Source organism: Hemiscyllium ocellatum, chromosome 20 (assembly GCF_020745735.1).
Source record: "Hemiscyllium ocellatum isolate sHemOce1 chromosome 20, sHemOce1.pat.X.cur, whole genome shotgun sequence".
In the NCBI taxonomy this organism is placed as follows: domain Eukaryota; kingdom Metazoa; phylum Chordata; class Chondrichthyes; order Orectolobiformes; family Hemiscylliidae; genus Hemiscyllium; species Hemiscyllium ocellatum.
This window is the reverse complement of record NC_083420.1, coordinates 41,369,344-41,391,638: the sequence shown is the minus strand read 5'-3', so window position 1 is coordinate 41,391,638 and position 22,295 is coordinate 41,369,344. Positions and strand designations below refer to the sequence as shown.

The window sequence follows — 22,295 nt, the reverse complement described above, 5'->3', positions numbered from 1 at the left end:
CAATAACCATCAGTAAGGTGGCTTGGCAGCACCAACACAAAGCAAGCAGGCCAATTTTTGAGGAAGTTATTTGATAAATATTAGACTGGGTCTGTGGCTGGTGATGAGGGAATGACTAAGAGACTAAAAAATACATTACCTTATTCTCACTGCTCTACATGTCACCAATGCATCTGTCCAAGAAAGTATCAGTGAGAGTAACCACTACACACTCCTTGTGACGATTAAATCCATCTTCACATTAAGGATCCCTCCACTGTGCTCTATAGCACTATCACCGTGCTAGATGGGATAGATTTTGGACAGATCTATTGAATCTGAGCTATTGTAAGGCACTGAGGCCAGCTGCAAAATTGTACTCAAACATAATCTGTAATCTTACGGTCCAGCATTCACCCAAATCTACCATTAGCGTCAACCCAACGGGCCAACCCGGATCGAATGAAGAGTTCAAGAGGGCATACCAGAAGCAGCATAAGCCCTGCCTAAACATTAAGTGTGAAGATACAAGAGAGGTCTAACTGTGCCAAACAGCAAAAGCAATAATCAGTACAAAAGATAACACTAAGGTATTTTCATCTTTCTTCCACCATAAGTGCCTAGTTGATGATACAACTTAGCCTCCGCCTGAGGTCTCCAGCATCATGGATGCCAGCCTTCTACCATTCTCATTCATTTCTCATGACCTCACGAAATGCCTGAAGGCACTGGATATTGCAAAGGTTATCGGTACCAAGAACTTTCTGATAAATAGTACTCAGACTTGTACTCTAGAACCACCCATGCCCCAAATCAATCCTTTCCAATATGGTTTCAACACTGGCATTCACCTTGCAGTGAGGAAGATTGTCCGGGTACATCTTGTCCACAAAAAAACAAGACAATTTCAACTTGGCCAGTTACTGCCGCTCAAGTGTTACTCCCAAAGTGAATGAGTCATTGACAGTGCTGTCAAGCATTAACCTGCTCACTGATACCCAGTTTCACTTCTCCCAGGGCCACTCAGCAGTTGCATTATTACAGCCTTGATCCAAGCATGAACAAAAGAGCTGAACTCCAGAGGTGAGGTGAAAGTGACTGCCTTTGACACAAAGACGGCATTTAATTAAAATAGAATCAAAAAGCCATCACAAACTTGAGCCAGTGCAAATTAAAGGAAGGCATTCTGTCAGTTGGTGTCAGACTTGGCACAAAGGAAAATGGTTATGATTGTTGGAAGTCAGTCATCTTAGTCCTGGATCACCTTTGAAAGTATTCCTCAAAGTAATGTCCTAGACCCAACCATTTTCAGCTGCTTCATCAAAGAACTTCCCTTTATTACAGGATCAGAAATGGGGAGTTCTCTAATGGTGCCCAGGGTTCAGCACCATTTGCAACACTTCAGATATTGAAGGAGCCTGTTTCCAAATGCAGGAACATCTTGACAGCATTCAGACTTGGGCAGACAAGTGGCAATATTATCCATATAATACAAGTGCCAAGCAATGACCATCATCAAAAAGACAGAATCTAACCATTTCCTTGTGACATTCAATGGCACCATCATTGATAGATCCCCCATTATCAACAATGGGGGTGACCATTGACCTGAACTTGAACCGGACTAACCATATAAATACAGTGGCTACAACAGCAGTTCAGAGGCTAGGAATCCTATTATGAAAAACTCACCTCCTAGCTTTCCCAAAGCCTCAGCACAAATCAGAAACAAAAACAGAAGTTGCTGGAAAAGCTCAGAAGTTCTGGCAGCATCTGTGAAGAAAAATCAGAGTTAACATTTCACGTCCAGTGACTCTTCCTCACTGTGACCCTGGCCTCATTCTGAGGAAGGGTCACCTGGTCCAAAACGTTAACTCTGATCTCTCTTCACAGATACTGTCAGACCTGCTGAGCTTTTCCAGCAACTTCTGTTTTTGTTTCTGATTTACAGCATCCACAGCTCTTTCAGTTTCTATCATCACAAATCAGGAGTGTGATGGAATTTCTCCGCTTGCCTAGATCAATATAGCTTCAACAATACTCAATATCATTCAGGAGAGAGCAGCCCGCTACATTGACACCACATTCACCATCTTAAACATCCTCTCCCTTTACCATCAACTCTTCATGACAGCAATGCCTACCATCTACAAGATGTACTCCAGCAAATGTCCAAGGCTCTTTTAATAACATGTTCCAAACTCATGGCTTCCACCGTGAGGGCAAGGCAGGAGCAACTATCCACAAGTTACACTCCAAGCCATACACCCAACCCCAATTTGGAAGGAGATTACCGCTCCTACACCAACTCTGCACCAAAATTCTGAAAACTCTCTTCCTAAGGGTATTGTAGGTCAACATACAGCACATGGGACTGCAATGGTTCAAGAAGGCAGCTCACCACCACCTTCTCCAGGGAAACAGGGATGGACAATACACACTGACCCATGCACGTGATGCCACATCCAATGAATGAATTAAAGGAGATTCATATCACACCTTTAGCATCATCATCACATTCCAAACTGTTTCACTACTACATTTTTTTTTGAAGTACAGTCTGTTATAAAGTAAAAAATGTAGCAAATCAATTCGCACGCCATCTGTCCTGTCTGCAGGATGGCCGAGAGTCAACCAGTACATTCAGCAACTAAAGTAACAGGGAGTTCCAAGAGGAGTTAACCAAGTCATTAAACCTTATTCCTTGTGGACCATAGACTCCTTGCAGCAACTTTATTCTGCAGATCATGTATTATTCCACATCCAATTCTACATATTCTTGGAGAGGACAGTCCAGTCAGCTCACCCTGGATTGAACCACAAAACAGGAATTTCATCTGAGCGCCTAATGTGTGCAATGCTGTTGAAAAAAAAAGAGGTCCTTGGCCACAGCTCATCAGCTGGGCCCAGGTCTATAGACTTTACCCCATCTCCCAAACAGTGTGCTCCTGTTACCCCCAAGAGAACACGTCTTGATGTTTATATTTGAAGTATCCTTAACATTATGACCTGTTAAGAATCACAAACCTTCTTCATCATCACATTACAGCCCATGTATTATTCCCGCTTCAGTAACATTATTTATACTGTTACAGATCTATCCAGTAAACAATTAAAACTTAAGGAGCCGTTACACTGTCTGTCTCTCTTTGTTAGATGGTCTCCATGTGTTGCAATCGCTGTTATATTATATATGTGACAGACTGTATTACAGTCTCTGTATCTTGTACTGTCTCTGTGCTACATCGGTCTGGTATACAGTTAAACAGCTTTGTGCTACAGTCCATGTTATGCCGTCTCTTTGCGTGTTATGCAGTTTTTGTATATTAAACAGTCTCTATGTGTTATACAAACTCTGTGATACCATTTCTCTCTTGTTAAACCCTTTGTACTAAACAGTATCTGTGTATACAGCCTCTCAATATGTTGCAATCCATGTGTCTTATAGTCTCTGTATCAATCTGTCAGTTACACAATCTGCATCTCTCTCTGCTTTCCAAGTCCTCTCTGCGGATGTCAATTGTTGAATGTGTATCCTTTTTGTGTTTGATAAAAGGAGCTCAGGATTTTCCAATACTCCAACTCTAATACAGAGTGTATTATATGGCTTGGTCATTGGCTCCCTGATGCTCTGGGGAAGAGGACTGAGAGACAGCCAGAGGTTTAGCAGCCCCACTGTGTATCTCAGCCTCATGTTCCCTGGCCTTCGCTCGAAGTGTGGCAATGCTGCAGCTACGGATCTCTTCTGGACTAGGACTGGAGCTGGCAGTGTCCGTGATTCCCCGGACCACTGTACGGAAGGGGGCAGCTACCGTGACCTCCCCACAGTCGGCTTGTGATCCTGGCCAGGGGTAGCTGGCTTTCTCCATCTTGTGGTTGTCGGCTTTGATCTCTGATTGGTCGCATTTCTCCTCCTGAACAGCACAGCTGCTGGGCTCCTGGTCTCTGCTCTTCTCCATGGATCTGCCCTGGATTTTCAACTGTCTCCTCATTTTAGCTCGGCGATTCTGGAACCAAACCTGTGGAATAAAGCCTTTAGTCAATTTGCTGATCATTAAACTGCGCATGGAAGGTGAACACTCTCAGCTTAACATTATACTTCAATTCAACACTGAGACAGCGCCGTACAGTCACTGGGTCTAAGGCCCTGTTTGACTGTAAAACATCCCACATTATTTCAAAATACACCAGGACATGGGGAGCGGGGTTGGGGGAGGTCAGTCAATATCCAATCCTGAATCAATATCAATGAATCTGATCCATTTCTCATCATTATTTCAAGGATCTTGCAGAGAGGGAAGGATGGGGTAGAAGAGCGGGTCCAGCTGAATTGCAAGGATGGGGTGCATGGGGAGGGCAAGTAGAGGTGGAGAGGGAGGTGGGGGAGAGGACTAGGCTGAATGTGAGGAAGGGGGAAAGGACAGGGAGAGATGGAGAGGGGGTTGGTGGGAGAGCGTGAGGCTGAATGTGGGGAGGAGTGTGGTGTCGGGGAAGGAGAGCAGGGCAGTGGTAAATTGGATTAAACTTGTCAACTTGACTTACGTTAATATTATCCTGTGTGGCTCAGAAAAATCCAAAAGTAATTTATGAAAGAAAAATATATGTTGTCAAAAAGTGTCAAAACATTGAATGAAACTGTAATTTAAAACCTGTTAAAATAAGGGGTAGAATTCAGCAGGTGCAGGTTGTGAGCTGAAAGGTGTGATGTTCATAAACTACACAGAAACCTTTAATGGTATTAACAACAATATAACACTTCAATATTTTCACAGCTTCATCATCCTCACACTTCAGCATCAAGAAATGTCTTTTGTCCATTAAACACTTTCCAGTCTCTGTATTCTCCAAACCAACAAAACACTCCCAATCTCTCCTCTTCAGACCAACCCTTACCCCCTCAGGACACTCATATATCACTTTTCTCCCCTCCCTCTCGATCCATTTCCCTTCCCACACTCCATGTCCTCCCCGGCACACATCCCACCCCCTTTCCTAGAACTCCATTCGCCACCTCTACACTTCCTCCACTTCCCCTCACTCCCTCCATATTCCTATTACCCCATCCTCCCCCATTCCATCCCCTCCCCAACACGCCCTTCCAACCCACACTCCTTCCCCTCTATTCCAAGCTCCTCCCTGCGGTGCTCCCTCCATTTCCCCTTCCTATCTAAGTTCACCTATCCTTGCATGCACCTCCTCCCTCTCCAATCCCTCCTCCTCTCCTGCACTCTCCTTTACTCCTCTCCCCTCCTTTATGTCACTCCCTCCCTCTCACTGTCATTCTCTATTGCTTGTTCACACATTCTCTGATGTATCTATTCTTTTGAACTCCGGTCTCCCCAATCCTCGCAAGCTCCCACCCTTGCTCCTGCACTCTGTTGGCGCTCTCATTCTACACTCACAGGTTTAAATGCTTCTGCAAGCTGTACCTGGACTCTGGCCTCGATGAGATCCAACCTGAGTGCCAGGGCCTCCCTCATGAAGATGTCCGGATACTGAGTTGTCTCGAATGCTCTCTCCAGCTCCTCCAGCTGCCAGCTGCTGTAGTTAGCTCGGGCTCGCCGCTGCTTCACCGGCTTCGACTCATCTTCATGGCAAAAAGAAAATCACAAAAGGAAACTGTTTCTGCACATACCCTCAGGCTGACCCAAACCACTGCCATGACAAATTTGAAATATCACCATTGTTAATACTGTCCACCACAAATAGCCCAGAATACAGAAAAGTGCCTTCAAAATGAAGCTAATGTATTTCCTGAGCTTTGGTAACGGGGCAAGATACCTTCAGATGGTATCGGGGGGGATGTTTTACATTCCGATGCATTAGCAGACAGTTTAACATTTGCAGCTGAACACAGTATCTTTGACAATATAACACTCCTTTCTATTGTACCAAAGTCACTGAATTTATATAAAATGCAGTTGCAAGTAATAGAGAAGAAATGAGAGCCCAATCATGACTATTTTTTAAATTAAATTGAGAAAGCAAGAAAATTTATAAACCAAATTAAAAATTCTAAAGTGCACAGTGAGAGTGGAATATAAAGGAAGACATTACTCCCAGAATGAGAAATTAATTGTACAAGTTGGGAGAAATGTTGACATGTGGGTTGACATTATCACAAAGTCACAATCAACTCAGCAGTACCAAAAATAAGTGATAAAATCTAAAATTGAATTGCACAGAGCTCGACACAACATGTACAACAGATTTTTTAAAAAATGTACGAATCAAAAAACAAAATATAACATAGATCAAACATCATGCAAGAAATAAAATATTAAACACAAAAACTGAAAGGAATGATTATTAAATCAAAACAGCTAAAACACACACACATCAATAAATTATAAAACTGATCAAACATTCTGACCAAGAAATTAAATATAAAATGCACAGAAATAAAAAATAAATATAAAACAGATAATTCACGTAAAAAAATAAATTGAATGCTTAGAACAAGAAATTACACATAACACCACAAAATAAAAAATAAAATGCAAGCCAGCTGAAACATGCAGCTCCATCAATAAACCAAAAGGACAGAGAAAGAGTAAACACAAATAGGCTAAATAGATGGGAATCATTAAAAAATTAAACATACAATACAGAATATCACCAGAGAGATTAAAATTAATAAATAAAGCTCACAAAATACTCGAAGAATCAAGCAAATCATTGAACTACAGAGTCAGGGAACAAATAAAACAGATTTGGAGGGATGGAAGGAGAGAGTGCATATGGAGACAGGGGAGCTAAATTTCAAACTGTTGATGCGATGAAGGGAATTCATAAATTGTGCTTAGGAAAATATCCTACAGAGGAATATTTTTAGTCCAACAAGGAAAAAGATGCTGCTAGTTCTTGTATATAGGCCAAGTGGATCAAATGTCCATTGGGGAACAATTTGCAGACATTGATTGATGAAAAGATTTACATTGGCTTCAGAAAGGAACAAGGAAAGAATAATTAACTGCAGGAAAGCCAATTTCAGTGGATCAGACCTGCATAGGTTGGGACCAAAGGTAATCAGGAAGAACCGTACCTAAACAATGGACTGCCTTCAAAGGAGAGATAGTTTGAACAAAGTCAAAGTAAATTGCCATCAAGTGGAAAGTTAGAACAAACAAATCAAGACTGTCTAGATGATGAAAGAGATAAAAACTATGTTGAGGAAGAAAATGTAACAGATGTCAGGTGGATAATATAACACAGAACCAGGCTAAATATAGAATGTATAGAGGCAAAGTGGAAAACCAAATAAAAGAAGCAAAGAGAACATATGGAAAGAGACTGACAGTTAACATAAAAATCTCAGCAAAATATATAGTAAAGGGAGAACTGGGGTCAATTAGGGACCAAAAAGATAATTTGACACAGAGGCACGGGTCACAGCTGAGGTATTAAATGAATACTTCATTTTATTTATCATTAACAAAGCAGAAGACACTACCCAGGTCAGGGTGAAAGTGGAAGTAATCAATGCATGAAAGGATATATGATTGATAAGAATAACACAGCAGAAAGTCCACGTGGACTTAAAAGTTGATTAGGTACCAGGACCAAAGATGTAGCAAGGATCCTGAAGGAAATAAGAATGAAAATTGCAGAGGTACTTCCAATAATTCTCCAAGGAGGATGAGCAAACCGACCATGGCAATTTGATTATGAGGAGCCATTTGAGCAGAGGAATGCAATAGGAATGTAGCAGTGGTGGGCACAGTATCATTCAAAGCATAGAGCCGTGAGCAGGAGTACCAAAGGCTGAGTTGCTTGCCCAGTACCAGGGTTAAGGATGTCACCTCTGTGTTGGAGAAGAATATAGAGAGGGAAGGGAGAGACCTAATTGTTGCCATCAACATTGATACCAACAACAGGACTAGAAAGGAGGTTCTGCTAAAAGATTTTTAATGGTTAGGAGCAGAACCTCCAAAGAAATAATCTGTGGATTACTATCTGAGGCACAGCCAAATTGGCATTGGGTAAATAATGTCAAGGAGCTAAATGCATCACTCAAGAAGGCATGAGTGGGGGGATCCAAGATGGCGGCGACCCAGCAAGTCTGAGTCTATAGTGATCTTCCAAAGACTTGGGTAAAGTGGGTCACCCACCCCCACCACACTCACCAAATCATTCATAATAGCTGTTAAATTTAAATAGTTGCTTAGTAGTACATTTAAATAGTCTAATATTTAGTGAAAAATGACCAAAGGGAAGGGAGCCCGCAGGTCTCAACAAACAGGACCCCCCTCCCCCACCCTCTCCCTCTTCAGCTGCAGCAGAGGCGTCCACACCCGCCCCAGGGGACTTACTGACGGTAACAAGCCTTGTGGAGATTATCACCAAGCTGGACGCGAAGATCGACGCATTTATCGAGGAGTCCCGATATTGATGGGAATCACTCTCGGCCGTGCTGCAGAAGCATGGCCGAGACATCCAGGAACTCGAGCGCCGAGTCGGAGGGGCGGAGTTAAAGGCCGTGACCTCCGAGACTGCAACTCAATCGGCCGCGGATCAGGTCCGGACTCTCAAACAGCGAGTCCGGACCTTAGAAAATTATATTGATGACCTCGATAATCGAGGTCATCGAAAAAATATTCGTTTGCTGGGCCTTCCTGAACGGGAAGAGGAAGGCCAGCTTACAGCATTCCTGGAGCAGTGGCTGCCACAGCTTTTGAAGCTGCATGCTGGATCAGGCCAGGTAAGGGTGGAATGGGCCTACCGGGTCGCAATACGTGGGCCCGTCTCGAACCAGCGCCCACGCCCGGTCCTGTTCCGGCTGCAGAGCTATAGGGAGAGGCAGATGCTCCTAGAAGCCTCGAGAAATCTTGGAAAAGATCCCCAAGCCATGATCTATAAAGGATCCAAGATCATGCTATACCAGGACTTTTCCCCAGCTCTGGTCCGAAAGAGGCATTCGATGAGATGAAGAAACGTTTAAGGGACTTAAATATTCAGTAGTCCTTACGCTACCCAGCAACGCTACGCTTTAACCACGAAGGATCCATATATAACTTCGGATCACCAGAAAAGGCTAAGGAACTCTTGGACTCTCTTAGATAAACTGTAAGAGATAATGGATGTTGGTTTGCCTTTCCCCCCACTTTGGTCTATATCCCCCCCCTTTTTTTGTTCCTTTTTTTCTTACCTTATTGTTTAATATTATCATGGGGGGTGGGGAGAGGGATTTGATTTTCTCCCCCCACCTTGGGGTTGTTTTTTTTTATTACTTTATGTATATATGTGGATATGTATGTATGTATATATATGTTGGGGCGTTTGGTTAATGTTGGTGGGGGGAGGTGGTTACCTTATTCTATTTTACCTCTGTCTTTAGGAGCGGGGTTGTTTCTCCCTTGTTATTTTGTATTATTATATTTAATTATTACTTGTTGAGATTGTAATTTTATAGTTATATATTTATATACGGTATTAACATTCCCAAATATATCCAGGTGTTGGTGTGGGCGGGGGTAGGGTGCTCACTGTTAACTCTAGCTTTGTATTATATTTGAATTCTCCTCATTTTATTGAGGAGCACCTGGGTCAAGGGTGGGGCATTGGTTGGGAGAGGGTAAGATGGACTTTTGGAGAGGAAGTGACACCCCCTGGGAACAAGGGGGAAAATCTCCACTTAGGTGCGTTTTTATTTTTTTTTATTTAGAAATAGTTTTTTATTATACTGTTGTGAGTGTATTAGAGAGCCTTTATTTTTGTAAATTTTGTATGCTCCATGCTCGGGATGTTCCAGATAGGGTTTCCCCTCCCGAGGGGTCTCGGATTTGCCCAGATGATTATGGTTGATCAGTCAGTTAAGTGGTGCACCTGGAATGTCAAGGGGAGTAATTCGCCAGTCAAAAGGAAGAAAATATTATCAAATCTTAATTAAGAAAGAGTTGATATAGCCCTCCTACAGGAGACACACCTGTCGGATAAAGAACACTTAAAATTACGACAGGGTGGATTTGATCAGGCCTTTTTTTCTTCTTTTAGCTCAAAAAGCAGGGGAATTGTTATTCTTGTTCGGAAGAATTTCCCTTTCAAAATCCTAAATCAGATAAAAGACAAATCTGGACGATATATTTTGATTAAAGCCCTCGTAAATGGAGAGGAATATGGGATTTTAAATTTGTACTGCCCCCCGGCGCACCCCTTTAAATTTATAACGGAAGCTTTTTCAAAATCGATGGCCTTTGGTGCCCGTCATACAATTATAGGGGGAGACTTTAATTGTATTATGGATCCGGAAATAGATAGGATTCCCAAGAGTGCTGCCGGAGTATCTCCCAGATCTAGACAACTGGCGGATCTGAATAAAGAATTAGGATTGGTAGATGTATGGAGATGTCTTCATCCACAGGGCAGAGATTTTTCTTTCTACTCTAATCCACATAAATGTCATACTAGAATTGATATGTTTTTTGCCCCCTCGATTTTTTTAAATTCTATATCATCCTGTAAAATAGGTACTATAGCGATTTCCGACCACGCTGCTGTATATATGGAAACTAAGGCGAGGAACAATGGGACATCCGCTCGGCATTGGCGTATGGACCCCTTCCTGATAAAAGATAGTAAATTTGTAAAGTACTTCTCCCAAGAATTTAAAACTTTTTTAGAAATTAATTCAGGTACGGCTAGCAACCCATCAATGATGTGGGAGACCATCAAAGCTTATGCACGAGGTTTGATCATCTCCTACTCAGCGACCCAGAAAAAATTGAAGGGAGAACAACAGCGTCTGCTCGAAGCTCGCTTAAAAGCAGCTGAAACAGCATACGCTGATAGACATTCTATTATAAAATTGCAAAGGATTACGGCTCTTAGGACAGCTCTAAACACTACGCTTACCCAAACAGCTAAGAGGGAAATATTATTTGTAAAACAAAGGTTATATGAATATGGCTACAAACCGGGTAGATACTTAGCATTTCTTGCAAAGAAAAAGAAGACCCCTCAGACAATTACGTCTATCAAGGAAAGTACAGGTACTTTGACTCATGATCATAAAAAGATTAATGCGATCTTTAGAGAATTTTATTCTGAGTTATATAAATCGCAGGATTGTGAAGATAGGACTAGGAGGATGCAGTCATTTTTTAAAAATTTGACCTTTCCGGGCCTAACTCCGGAACAGGTATCGGCCCTAAATGCTCCCCTAACAGTCCAAGAAATACCTGATTCAATTAGGCAACTCCAGAGTGGAAAGGCACCGGGTCCAGATGGTTTTCAAGCTGAATTCTATAAAGAATTTACAGAAATATTGGCTGATCCACTAATGGACATGTATAACTATGCATATAGTCAGGTCTGTCTCCCGCCTTCGCTGAAAGAGGCAAATATCTCTCTTATCCTTAAAAAAGGAAAAGATCCAGAAGACTGTACATCATACAGACCAATATCCTTGCTAAATGTAGATTTTAAAATCCTCTCTAAAATGTGAGCACTGAGACTAGAAAGGATACTGCCACATATTATAAAGGAGGATCAGACGGAATTTATTAAGGGCAGTAGATCATCCAATAATATTAGAAGGGTTTTGAATATGATTCAAGCCTGTCATCAGGGAAAGATACCAGGAGTAGTAGTTTCATTAGACACGGAAAAGGCAGTCGATAGGGTTGAATGGTCATATTTGTTTTACACATTGGAAAGGTTTGGCGTTGGACAGGTGTTCACTAAATGGGTCTCAACACTGCATAGTGATCCCAAAGCAGTTGTGGTTACCAATGGATTAGGTTCGGATAGCTTCAGTGTGGGTAGGGGCTGCCGTCAAGGATGTCCTCTCTCGCCATTGTTATTTACGCTAATAATTGAACCACTAACAGAAGCTATACGGACTGATCCTAATATAACGGCCCCGAGGATTGGTACAGGTAAACATAAAATTACCCTTTATGCAGATGATGTTCTTTTATTCCTCAGTAATCCTCTGATGTCCGTACCTCGTCTAATCCAAGTTATTAACACATTTAGTGCATTCTCAGGCTATAAAATTAATTTTTCAAAATCGGAGGCTATGCCAATGGATGGCGTGGCTATGACACCCCACTTAGTAGACGGATCCCTTTTTCCCTTTCGTTGGTCCCTGGAGGGTTTCTTATATTTAGGTATTTTTATTACTCCAGTATATGGTCAGTTGTATAAGGCTAATTTTGTGCAATTACTGGAAAGGATAAGGCAGGACCTCCAGCGATGGGGAGACCTTCCAATTTCCTGGTTGGGTAGAATAGCACTAATTAAAATGAATGTCCTGCCCGTCTCCTATATCCTATGACAATGCTCCCGGTGATGCTGCCGAGGCTGGCCCTACGTAAATTATATGGCTGGTTGGGTTCCTTTATCTGGAATCATAGACAGCCCCTCATTAAGCTGAAGAAGCTACAGCTTCCACAGGCAAGGGGAGGACTGGACTTCCCAGACTTTAGGAAATATCAGTTAAGTTCCCTATTAAGTTACATAGCTAATTGGGTCTTGTCTGATCCACAATCAATCTGGCTGGACATCGAGGCCTCTTAAGTAAAATACCCACTTATTAACCTCTTATTTTCAGACAAGAGGAAAATCATTACAGATCACTGTAAAAACCCCATAATACTAACCACAATTAAGGCTTGGAATATAATGCGGCAAAATGAGGGTAATCTACATAAAACATCCCCCTATTGTCCAATAGTAGGAGCATGGGGATTCCAACCGGGGTTTACAGATGCCACTTTGAAACTCTGGAGATCCAGGGGTATCTCATGTCTAGGGGACCTATTTAAAGATGGAGTCCTGATGTCTTTTGAACAGCTGCATCAGAAATTCGGATTACCTAATGGAGACTTCTTTCGATACTTCCAAATTCGAGATTATATACAGAAGAAGACTACGTTATTAGATAGTCTTTATAAATCAGATAGAGAATGTAATGTCCTACGACCAGTGGGGGTATCCTCCGTCAGTACTATTTATCATTTACTACATGATGAAGTATCCGTAGATATGGACAATCTGCTTAAAACATGGGATCAGGATTTGGGACTAGAAATCTCTATAGAAATGTGGAATGATATTTGGGAAAATGCAAGAAGAATTACTATCTGTAATAGAACCCAGGCTATCCAGCTGAATATACTTCATAGGGCCCATATAGCACCGGCTCAATTGGCAAAATTTAAGGCAGGAGCATCTCCAATGTGTCCCAAATGCAAAATAGAGGTGGTCACTCTTGTACATTGCCTATGGACTTGTCATAAGATCCGTAGATATTGGACTAAAGTAGCAAGTACCCTGACAGAAATTTTAGGAACGGAAATTAGAGTGGACCCTGTATCTCTCCTTTTGGGCTTTTCAAACTTTTCCTCCCTGGATATGCACGGGAAGAGACTATTTTCTATTCTCTCTTTCTGTGCAAGGAAAAATATTTTGGTGAACTGGGTGGCTGAGGGCCCCCCTGGACTTTCAAATTGACACAGATTAATTATGGAATGTATTCCCCTTGACTTCCTTACAAATATGGTGCACTGAAAGACCGAATTATTTCATAAAATATGGCAGCCCTTCTTGAACTACCTAAATGCAGATATTTCGGCTATCCTAACAAGGGCTTTTATTTAATGGAGATTACAAACCTGGCTGCTCCGAGGCCCCTTAGGAGAGGAATCCCGCACGAATATAGGTTTTATTACATTTGATGTTAATACATTCCGAGCATGTAAGAGACTTAAGTATACACTCTGGTTAGTTGTAGGTTAAATTAGTAGAAAGTTGAGTTTTGTTTTTTTTTCTATTTCGGTATTTTTTTTCCTTTGTTAAATTTTGACTATTGTATATTTGATTTAATTGTATATCAATGTTTGTATTTGAGAGTTTTGTTTATTTTTGTAAACTTGTAAAAATGTTAAATTTCTAATAAAAATATCTTTAAAAAAAAGAAGGCATGAGTGCAATGGGTTTCAGTTTAAAGGTCACTGTCACCAGTACTGGAGTAGAAACAAGCCATGTCAGTGAGATGGGCTTCAGTTGAACTGTGCTGGGACTAGTATTTTAGAGTATTAAATGACTAGGGCTGTAGGGAGAGCAACTATTGGGATAACAATGTCCAGATTGGAACTGAATGGGACAGAGTACAAGGAAAAAAAACAGCAATAATTGGGGTCAAAATAGGAAAAAAATTATGAAAAGGGAAAATGAATGTCTGTCTACTTGAATGCACATAGTACTTGGAAAAAACAAAATAATTAACTTTGTACATATACACGTTAATGGAATACTTTTATTGCCAATTCGGAGATTTGGTTACAAGGAGATGAAAGCTGGAAGCTAAATACTCAGGAGCATGTAAATTTTCAAGAAGACAGGCAGGAAGGAAGGGTAATATTGTTGGCAGACAATTGAATAAGTACAATAGAAAGAAATGATCTTGGATTTGAAGACATAGAATCCATATGACTGGAGATAAGAAATAAAAAAAGGGGAAGGAAAGCACAGGTGGTATAGTCTATAAGATCTATAACATTAGCTATATAGTAAGATATACATTGGAAGATATTGAGGGCAAATGACAAAGATAGATTATTAATTTGCAGGAATTTATTTTCTCAGAGGGTAGTGAATCGGTGAAACTCTTTACTGCAGAGGGCTGTCAAGCTTATTCGTCAAGTATAATCAAAGCTGAAATATGGGTTATGGTCTTAACTTCTTGTTTTGGAACGTTTTTGTTCTGAAATTCATGTTCACTGTTGTGGCAAATCTTATCTTTCTGTAGTCAATTCACATCCCACTGAATGAGAGAAAAATTGAAGTGTAGCCCTCCATGAAAAGTTTGGATCCTACTCTAGTGGCAGTTAGTTAAGTAGCAAGGTGCCTGGTAAGCTGCAGTGGGTAGCTTTGCTGCTGTGCGTGCAGTTCTGAGTTTGAGTCACACTCCAGAAGATGAGTGCAAAAATCAAGGCTGATATGTTCCAGTCAATGCCAATGGAATTCTACATTGTCAAAGATGCCATCTTTGTGCTAAAATGAGGCCCTCTCTGCCTTTTAAAATGTTGGAATTCCAATGGCACTATTTCCAAGAAAAGTATTAGGAGTTCTCATTGGTCTTCTGAACAATTTTATTTCGTCAATCAAGATCTCCAAAACAGTTTGTATGGCCATTATCATATTCTGTTTGGGGCAGCTTGGCGTGGAAAAATTAGCAGTCGCATTTTAACTTTGCAAACAGGGCCTGCACTTCAAGAGTGTTCTTATAAATTATGGAAGAATGTAAAAAAAATTGCCAGTCACTATCAAAGTCCTGAATTTCTTCACCTGATTCCTTTCAGGCATCTGCTAGGGATATTTGCAAGATCTCACGCTTTATCATCCACCAGTCACTCTTCTAAATAATAGATGCCATTTTTAACAAAGCTGCACAATCAATGCATTCTGACACTGATAAGGCCAACCAGATACAAAACTCTTGCCTTTACTGTAGAGGATCATAGACTGTTTGCACATGGCAATTTAACAGATATTCCTGAAATATTTTTCAACCAGATAAATCCATTCTCTCAATCTGAAGTTCTTGACCATTGTAAGTTTATTGTGCACAACATTTCCTGGAAGCTGCCATAAATCCATTTTACTGCATCACTTGAATCTGCCAGAGGTTTTGCACATTGAATTTTGCTTCTTTGAATTCAAGGCCTTCCCTCTGAGGACCTAGATGGCAACACCTTTCAGGAGATACTTACCAATTAGGTTCAGGATAGTTCCCATGGGATGCAAATCAACACAAGAATTATGGATGAACTAGGGTCTTGCTAAAAATGAGATTCAGGAGCTTGGACAGATTAGGGCCATTTCAATGTAAACAAATCTATTAGAGTCATAGATTCATAGAGCTGTACAGTATGGAAACAGACCCTTAAGTCCCTCATCCACACTGACCAGATATCCTAAATTAATCTAGTCCCATTTGCCAGCATTTGAACCATATCCCTCTAAATGCTTTCTATTCATGTTCCTATCCAGATGCCTTTTAAGTATTGTAATTGTACCAGCCTCCACCACTTCCCCTGGAAGCTGATTCCATAAACGTACCACCCTCTGAGTGAAAACATTGCCCCTTAGATCTCTTTTATATCTTTCCCCTCTCACCCTGAACCTATGCCCTCTAGTTCTGGACTCCCCCACCCAGGGGAAAAGACCTTGGCTATTCACCCTATCCGTGCCTCTCATGATTTTATAAACCCATATAAGGTCACCCCTCAGCCTCCAATGCTCCAAGGAAATTAGCTCCAGCCTATTCAGCCTCTCCCAATAGTTCAAACCCTCCAACTCTGGCAACATCTTTTCTGAACCCTTTCAAGTTTCACAACATCCTTCCTACAGCAGGGACACCAGAATTGAACACAATATTCCAACAGTGCCCAATGTCCTGTACAGCTGCAACATGACCTCCCAACTCCTATACTCAACGTGCTGATCAATAAAGCATACCAAATACCTTCTTCACCACCCTATACACCTAAGATGCTACTTTCAAGGAACTATGAATCTGTGCTTCAAGGTCTCTTTGCTCAACAACACTCCCAGGACCTTACCATTAAGTGTATAAGTCCTACTCTGATTTGGGTTTCCAAAATGCAGCACCTCACATTTATTTTAAACAATCACAGAATCCAGACCAGCATCTTTGCCAAAAACTAATCACTTTTTCCTTGGGCCATAGCGTGTCTATCAGGTCTTGTTGAAATTTGTCTATTAACTTTTGAGATGTGTGGTTTACAGACTAAGAAACACAGAGGTCAAACCTCAATAATAAAGAAACCATAAAGCATGATGATCAAGAGGGAAAATGTGACTGATAAAACATAGCTAACAGCTAAACTAGAGTATAACGCAACACATAAACCTTACAGGACAAGAAATCAAATATACAATAGCTACACTACAGAAATCAAGGAGCATAAATTCAAGAAAACACAAAGGTCAAAACCAAACATACAAAATGGTGAAAATAACAGAGAATAAAGTCAAATGTAAAACCAATAAAACAGACAAAATAACAGATGAAGAAACATTACACTCTGTGCAGGGAACACTTAAACTCAGGATAACAAGACAAATGATCTGATGAATAGAACAACTAATAACTGTACTATAGATTAATTATTCTCTGCAAGAAGAAAACCCACACACAACAGATAAAATACATAGAGGAAAGAATATACGATCAACAGTTACAACAGGATTCATGCACTACAAGTTGCTGAAGTCAAAATGAATAGAGTAACAAACAAAATGCAAGACAGCTGAAATGTGAGGTGTAACAACATGTAAACCAGATATCAACACAGTGCAAGAAATACCACAGACTTATAACATGCTCACTGTTGAAAATGAAATACATGACAAATGAAACACTCAGTGCAGTAGACTGCATATAAAATTATTTAGCATAAAACGCAGCACTAAAATATAAAAAGAAACAAAATTTATAGTAGATAATAACTAGTAAAAGCCATATATAATAGATAATGAATGGAGTGGGAAATAAAATATACTGCCGATATGAGCAGAGCAAGAAATAAACCAAACATAGAACATATTGCCAAATATTAAACAATGCAAATCAAGCAAATAGGGAATGTGTAAAATATTTGGATCAAATCATTAAGGAAAAAGCAAAATACAACTGAGGTAAAGCAGATGGAATATAAAAGAGAACATGAAATTAAATAGAAATGATATAAATCACACAACAAGAAATTACTTCTATAACTGTTTAACTTGCAAAGAACAAGTAGTACATAAAACACATTGGACATGAAATCCATCGTGAGAGGTAGCACAGCATGTGTATATTGAGTGGGTAGCCCCATTTACAGCCATATAATTTTATTTTCTATTGAAGTCAATGGAAAAGAAAATGAGGCAGGATGTAAAGAGGAATTCCCTATCACCCACCAACTGAGCTGCCTCTCAAAATGAATTTTACCCCCAATAGACTGGTGCAACAATAAAAATATGTAATGGTTAATACTTGGGGAATAATCAATGATTTTGAGGACAGGTACAATCCACAGGGAAGATAATAAATATAACATGGCTAAAGTGTACAGTGTAAGGTATAATATACAGAAATTAATAAACACAACTATGGAAATACAAAAAAAGATAAAACAAACAGTGTAAGAGGCATTCTGGGCAACAGAAATGGCAACAAATGAAACATAAAGTAATGAAATAGCAAAGAAACTGAAGAAGTGAGATATCAGATAAGCACACAGAATAATGGAATGAAATCTCACACAAATAAATCAGGTAGAATTAACAATGAAATATGAAAAGTACTGAAATCACAAAACAATAACATAAAAAAGGATAAACTACACTAAGCAATAAATGATTTCATAAACATATAAAGCACTTGACGCAAACAATACACTGAGAAAAACATTCAGCAAGAAATTAATAAAGATGCAGAACAAGTCAGATGCAGAGCAATAAATGAATTCTAAAATTGGTGAAACAACTATTCATGGACGCCAAAACATGAAACAGGCAGATAAGAAATAAAATCTAAAATAGATCAAACACATCATACAGCAATCAATTCTGAAGCAAATAAAAGGCGCAGGGAAGAAATCAAACTTAAAACAGCAAAAGCAAAATCCAAGATAAAGCATGCAGATTAATAAATACAAAAACAAATCTGCATTGGAGTTAATTAAGTTGAAGAAAGATTATCATTGGGGAATAAAAACTCGAATGTAAAACAAATATAGAACAAGAAATAACACGGAAAACATATGGTAGACAAATAAATATAAATTAACTAGGGTCAGACGGGAATGCATGAAGCAATTGCATCGAAGTAACTTTTGCAGATTTCATGTATTGACAAGTTAATCAGAAGTTGAATTTAATTGATTGATTTCTCCCAGCGATTGTAGCAGGATCCTCGATACATTTTACTATCTTCATTCAAAACTTTCTTCTAATGGGTTCGAGCACGAGAAGGTCTGATCGGTGTTTGTTAGTATAGAACAGAGGTGATGCCGAAGAAGACGATTAACTGTATCGCTCAACTGGTGCACCCACTGGCCAAGTAATGAAACACTGAGCAGGGTCAGTCACTTAACTCCGCTACAGAGGCTAAAACTTACAAGTTTCTCCAAGTGTGTTCCTATATACACACACAAACTGGGGTTGTATTTTATAAACAGATAAAATAACACGTTCAGGGTCTCATACAAAAGCCCCTGCATTTTTCGATGAAAATATCTTTCTGAATCCCACAAAACTCGCCTTGTGGTTTTCTGATCCTTGTTTCAGTTTTATTGAATCGCCCTTCTCTCACCGAATCTTTACTTACCCCTCTTCCTCTCCTTGGATCTTCGACTCTCCCCCTTCCTCTCACTCACTATTCACTCTCCTCTCACTCCTTCCCCTCCCCCTCCCTCCCTTCTCATTCCTATCCCTCCCTCCCCATCTCCACTTCTGATCCCCTCTCCTCTCACTTCCTGCTCCCTCCCTCTCCCCTCACTCCTTCCCCTCCCCTCTCTTCCCCTTCTCCTCTCACTCCCTCTCCCTCCCTGCCCTCCCGATCCCCTCTCCTCTCCTCTCACTCCCTCCCTTCCCACCGTCCCTCTCCCTCCCCTCCCTATGCCCTCCCCCTCATTCCTTCCCCTCCCTCCCCCTTCTGATCCCCTCACCTCTCACTTCTTCCCCTCCCTATCCCCTGTCCTTTCACTCCCTCCCCCTCCTCTCACTCCATCCCGTCCCCCTCTCTCTCCTCTCCCTCCTTCCCCTCCCTCCTCCCTCTCCACTCACTCACTCCCCTCCCTACCCCCTCCTCTCACTCTTCCCCCACTCAACCTTCTCTCCTCCCCTCCCCAACTCCTAACCCCTCCCCTCCTCCATTCCCTCTCCTCCCTAACGCCTACCCTCCTCCATCCCTTCCCCTCCCTACCCCCCTCTCCGTCCCCTCCCTCCCTCTCACTCCCTTCCTCCCCCTCACTCGCTCCCCCACTCTCCCTCCCCTCTCACTCACTCCCCTCTCACTTCCTCCACTCCCTCCTCAACACTCCTCTCTCACTCACTCCCCTCCCTATCCCCTGTCCTCTGACTTCCTCCCCCTCTCCTCCCTCCCCTCTCACACCCTCCCCCTCTCCTCCATCCCCTCTCACACCTTCCCCTCCCCTCCCTCTCCTCTCACTCACTTCCCTCCCTATCCCCCCTTTTCTCCCTCTCCCTCTCCTCCATCCCCCTCACACCTTCCCCTCCCCTCCCTCTCCTCTCACTCACTTCCCTCCCTCCCTCTCTCCTCTCACTTCCTCCCCTCTCCTCCCTCCCCCTTCCTCCACCACTTCTCACACCTTTCCCTCCCCATCCCTCTCCTCTCACTCACTTCCCTCCCTATCCCCTCTTTTCTCCCTCTCCCTCTCCTCCATCCCCCTCACACCTCCCCCTCCCCATCCCTCCCCTCTCACTCTCTCCCTCCCCATCCCTCTCCTCTCACTCCCTCCCCTCCCTATCCCCTCTCTTCTCCCTCCCTCCCCCTCTCCTCCACCCCCTTTCACACCCTTTCCCTCCCCATCCCTCCCACTCACTGTCTCCCCTCCCCCTCCCTCTCCTCTCACCCACTCCTCTCCCTCACACCTTCCCCTCCCCCCTCTCTCTCCCCTCTCTCTCTTTGGGGTTCTCTCAGTCTCTCTTATCCCGCACATACACCAGCTGTCCCTGTCTCAGCCTGACATCTCGTAGTCCCTTTCAGATTCACTCACGGGATGCCCCCTCCTCCCGGTTGCTTGTGTCCCTTGTATCTATTCGCGTGTTTCCCATTGTGTCTCTCTCTCACCCACACAGTCCGGGCTATGACTACCGATGGGGGTGAAGGCAGGTAAATGGACTCAGGATATTGATCTGGCTGCACTGCGGACTGACTCGAAGGTTGCTTGTGTCCTCCTCCTTCCCCCCACCCCCTTCCCCCCGGTCTTACCGGAGTAGTCGGCCAGTCCGGCCAGTCCGGCCGCTTGCGTGGCCAGGAGCAGCGCCTGTTTACACGGATCCGGCGGAGCGAGGCTCTGCAGCAGCTCGTAGCTGAAGATGGGAGCGGGAGGCAAGAGCAGACCGGAGAGCGGGGAGGAGGCGATCCGGCCAGGGAACGCTGGGCAGAGGTGACCCGTGTGCGGGGAGAAGATCCCAGAGGCAAGTCCCGGGGACAGGAACTGACCAGGACGGAACATCCTGGAGATACCACCTGAGGCCAGGTGAATGGCTGTGTGTGTGTGTCTGAGAGAGAGAGAGGGGGATGCAAACTTACCTGAAACTCACTTTCTGTAAAACCAAATACCCTCCCTGTGAACCACGTCATCCGGAGTTTCAGCACCTCTAACAGACTTCAAAGTGAGCCCTTCAATCAGCTCCCAGCTTAAGTTCCTCTGTCAATAGCTCAAGCTTTCATCTAGCTGTCCAGCACTGACCCACACAGCTCACCCTCTGGCCGGCCCCAGTCAATTGCAAAGGTAAACAGGTTTCTCCCTGCACCTCCCGTTCAACATCAGCTCCCCTCCCCCCCCCCCAGTGTCCGACCAGGGCAAACCCAACTCAGGGAGCCCATCGCTGGGCTATTGGTTAGCAGCTCCCCGCTGCTCCTCGCTCAGAGGCAAGACACAGCCGCTCTCAAGGATTCACTCCAGGGCAAGTCAGTGCTAACTCTATATGACCTCACACCGGATTGAATCTGTCCAGGCCAAACGCGGTGGAGTCTGAGTTTTGTGTTCTATTCTGAAGAAGGGTCACTAGACGCGAAATATTAACTCCACTCTCTCTCCCCACAGATGTTAATACAGCACAGAATCAGACCCTTCGGTCCAAACAGTCCATACCAAGCATAATCCCAAACTAAGCTAGTTCCACCTGCCTATGCTTGGCCTCTATCCCCCCAAATATTTCTTATTCATCTAGTCTCTTTAACTGCACCCACCACTTCCTGTGGAGGTCCTTTTCACACACTAACCACTCTTGTGTAAAAAAAAATGCCCTTCATTTAAATTTTTCTCCTTTCACTTTAAAATATGCCCATTAGTTATGAAATCCCTACTTTAGGGAATAGACACCTGCCATTCACATTGTCTGTGCCCCTCATGATTTTATAAATGTCTATCAGGTGGCCCCTCCTGCACTCCAGTGTAAAATCCGCAGCCTATCCAGCCTCACTTTATAAATCACACCCTCCATCCCCAGCAACATCCTGGTAAATCTCTTCTGAACTTTCGCTAGCTTAATAATATCTTTCCTATAACAGGGTGACCAGAAGTGGACACAGTACTCCAGAAGGGGCC

The 22,295-nt window shown here is 42.4% G+C and overlaps 1 protein-coding gene across 1 annotated transcript; it reads right to left on the bottom strand.

Annotated features, from left to right (window-relative positions):
- Positions 1 to 1,913: 1,913 nt before the first annotated feature.
- si:dkey-43p13.5 (paired mesoderm homeobox protein 1) lies at positions 1,914 to 21,501 on the bottom strand. Its single transcript, XM_060840791.1, has 3 exons — positions 20,951 to 21,501; positions 5,409 to 5,566; positions 1,914 to 3,998 (listed from the first exon to the last, which is right to left on the bottom strand). The coding sequence occupies exons 1-3, from the start codon at positions 21,195 to 21,197 to the stop codon at positions 3,579 to 3,581; spliced, it is 825 nt and encodes a 274-aa protein (XP_060696774.1). The 5' UTR covers positions 21,198 to 21,501; the 3' UTR covers positions 1,914 to 3,578.
- Positions 21,502 to 22,295: the final 794 nt, after the last annotated feature.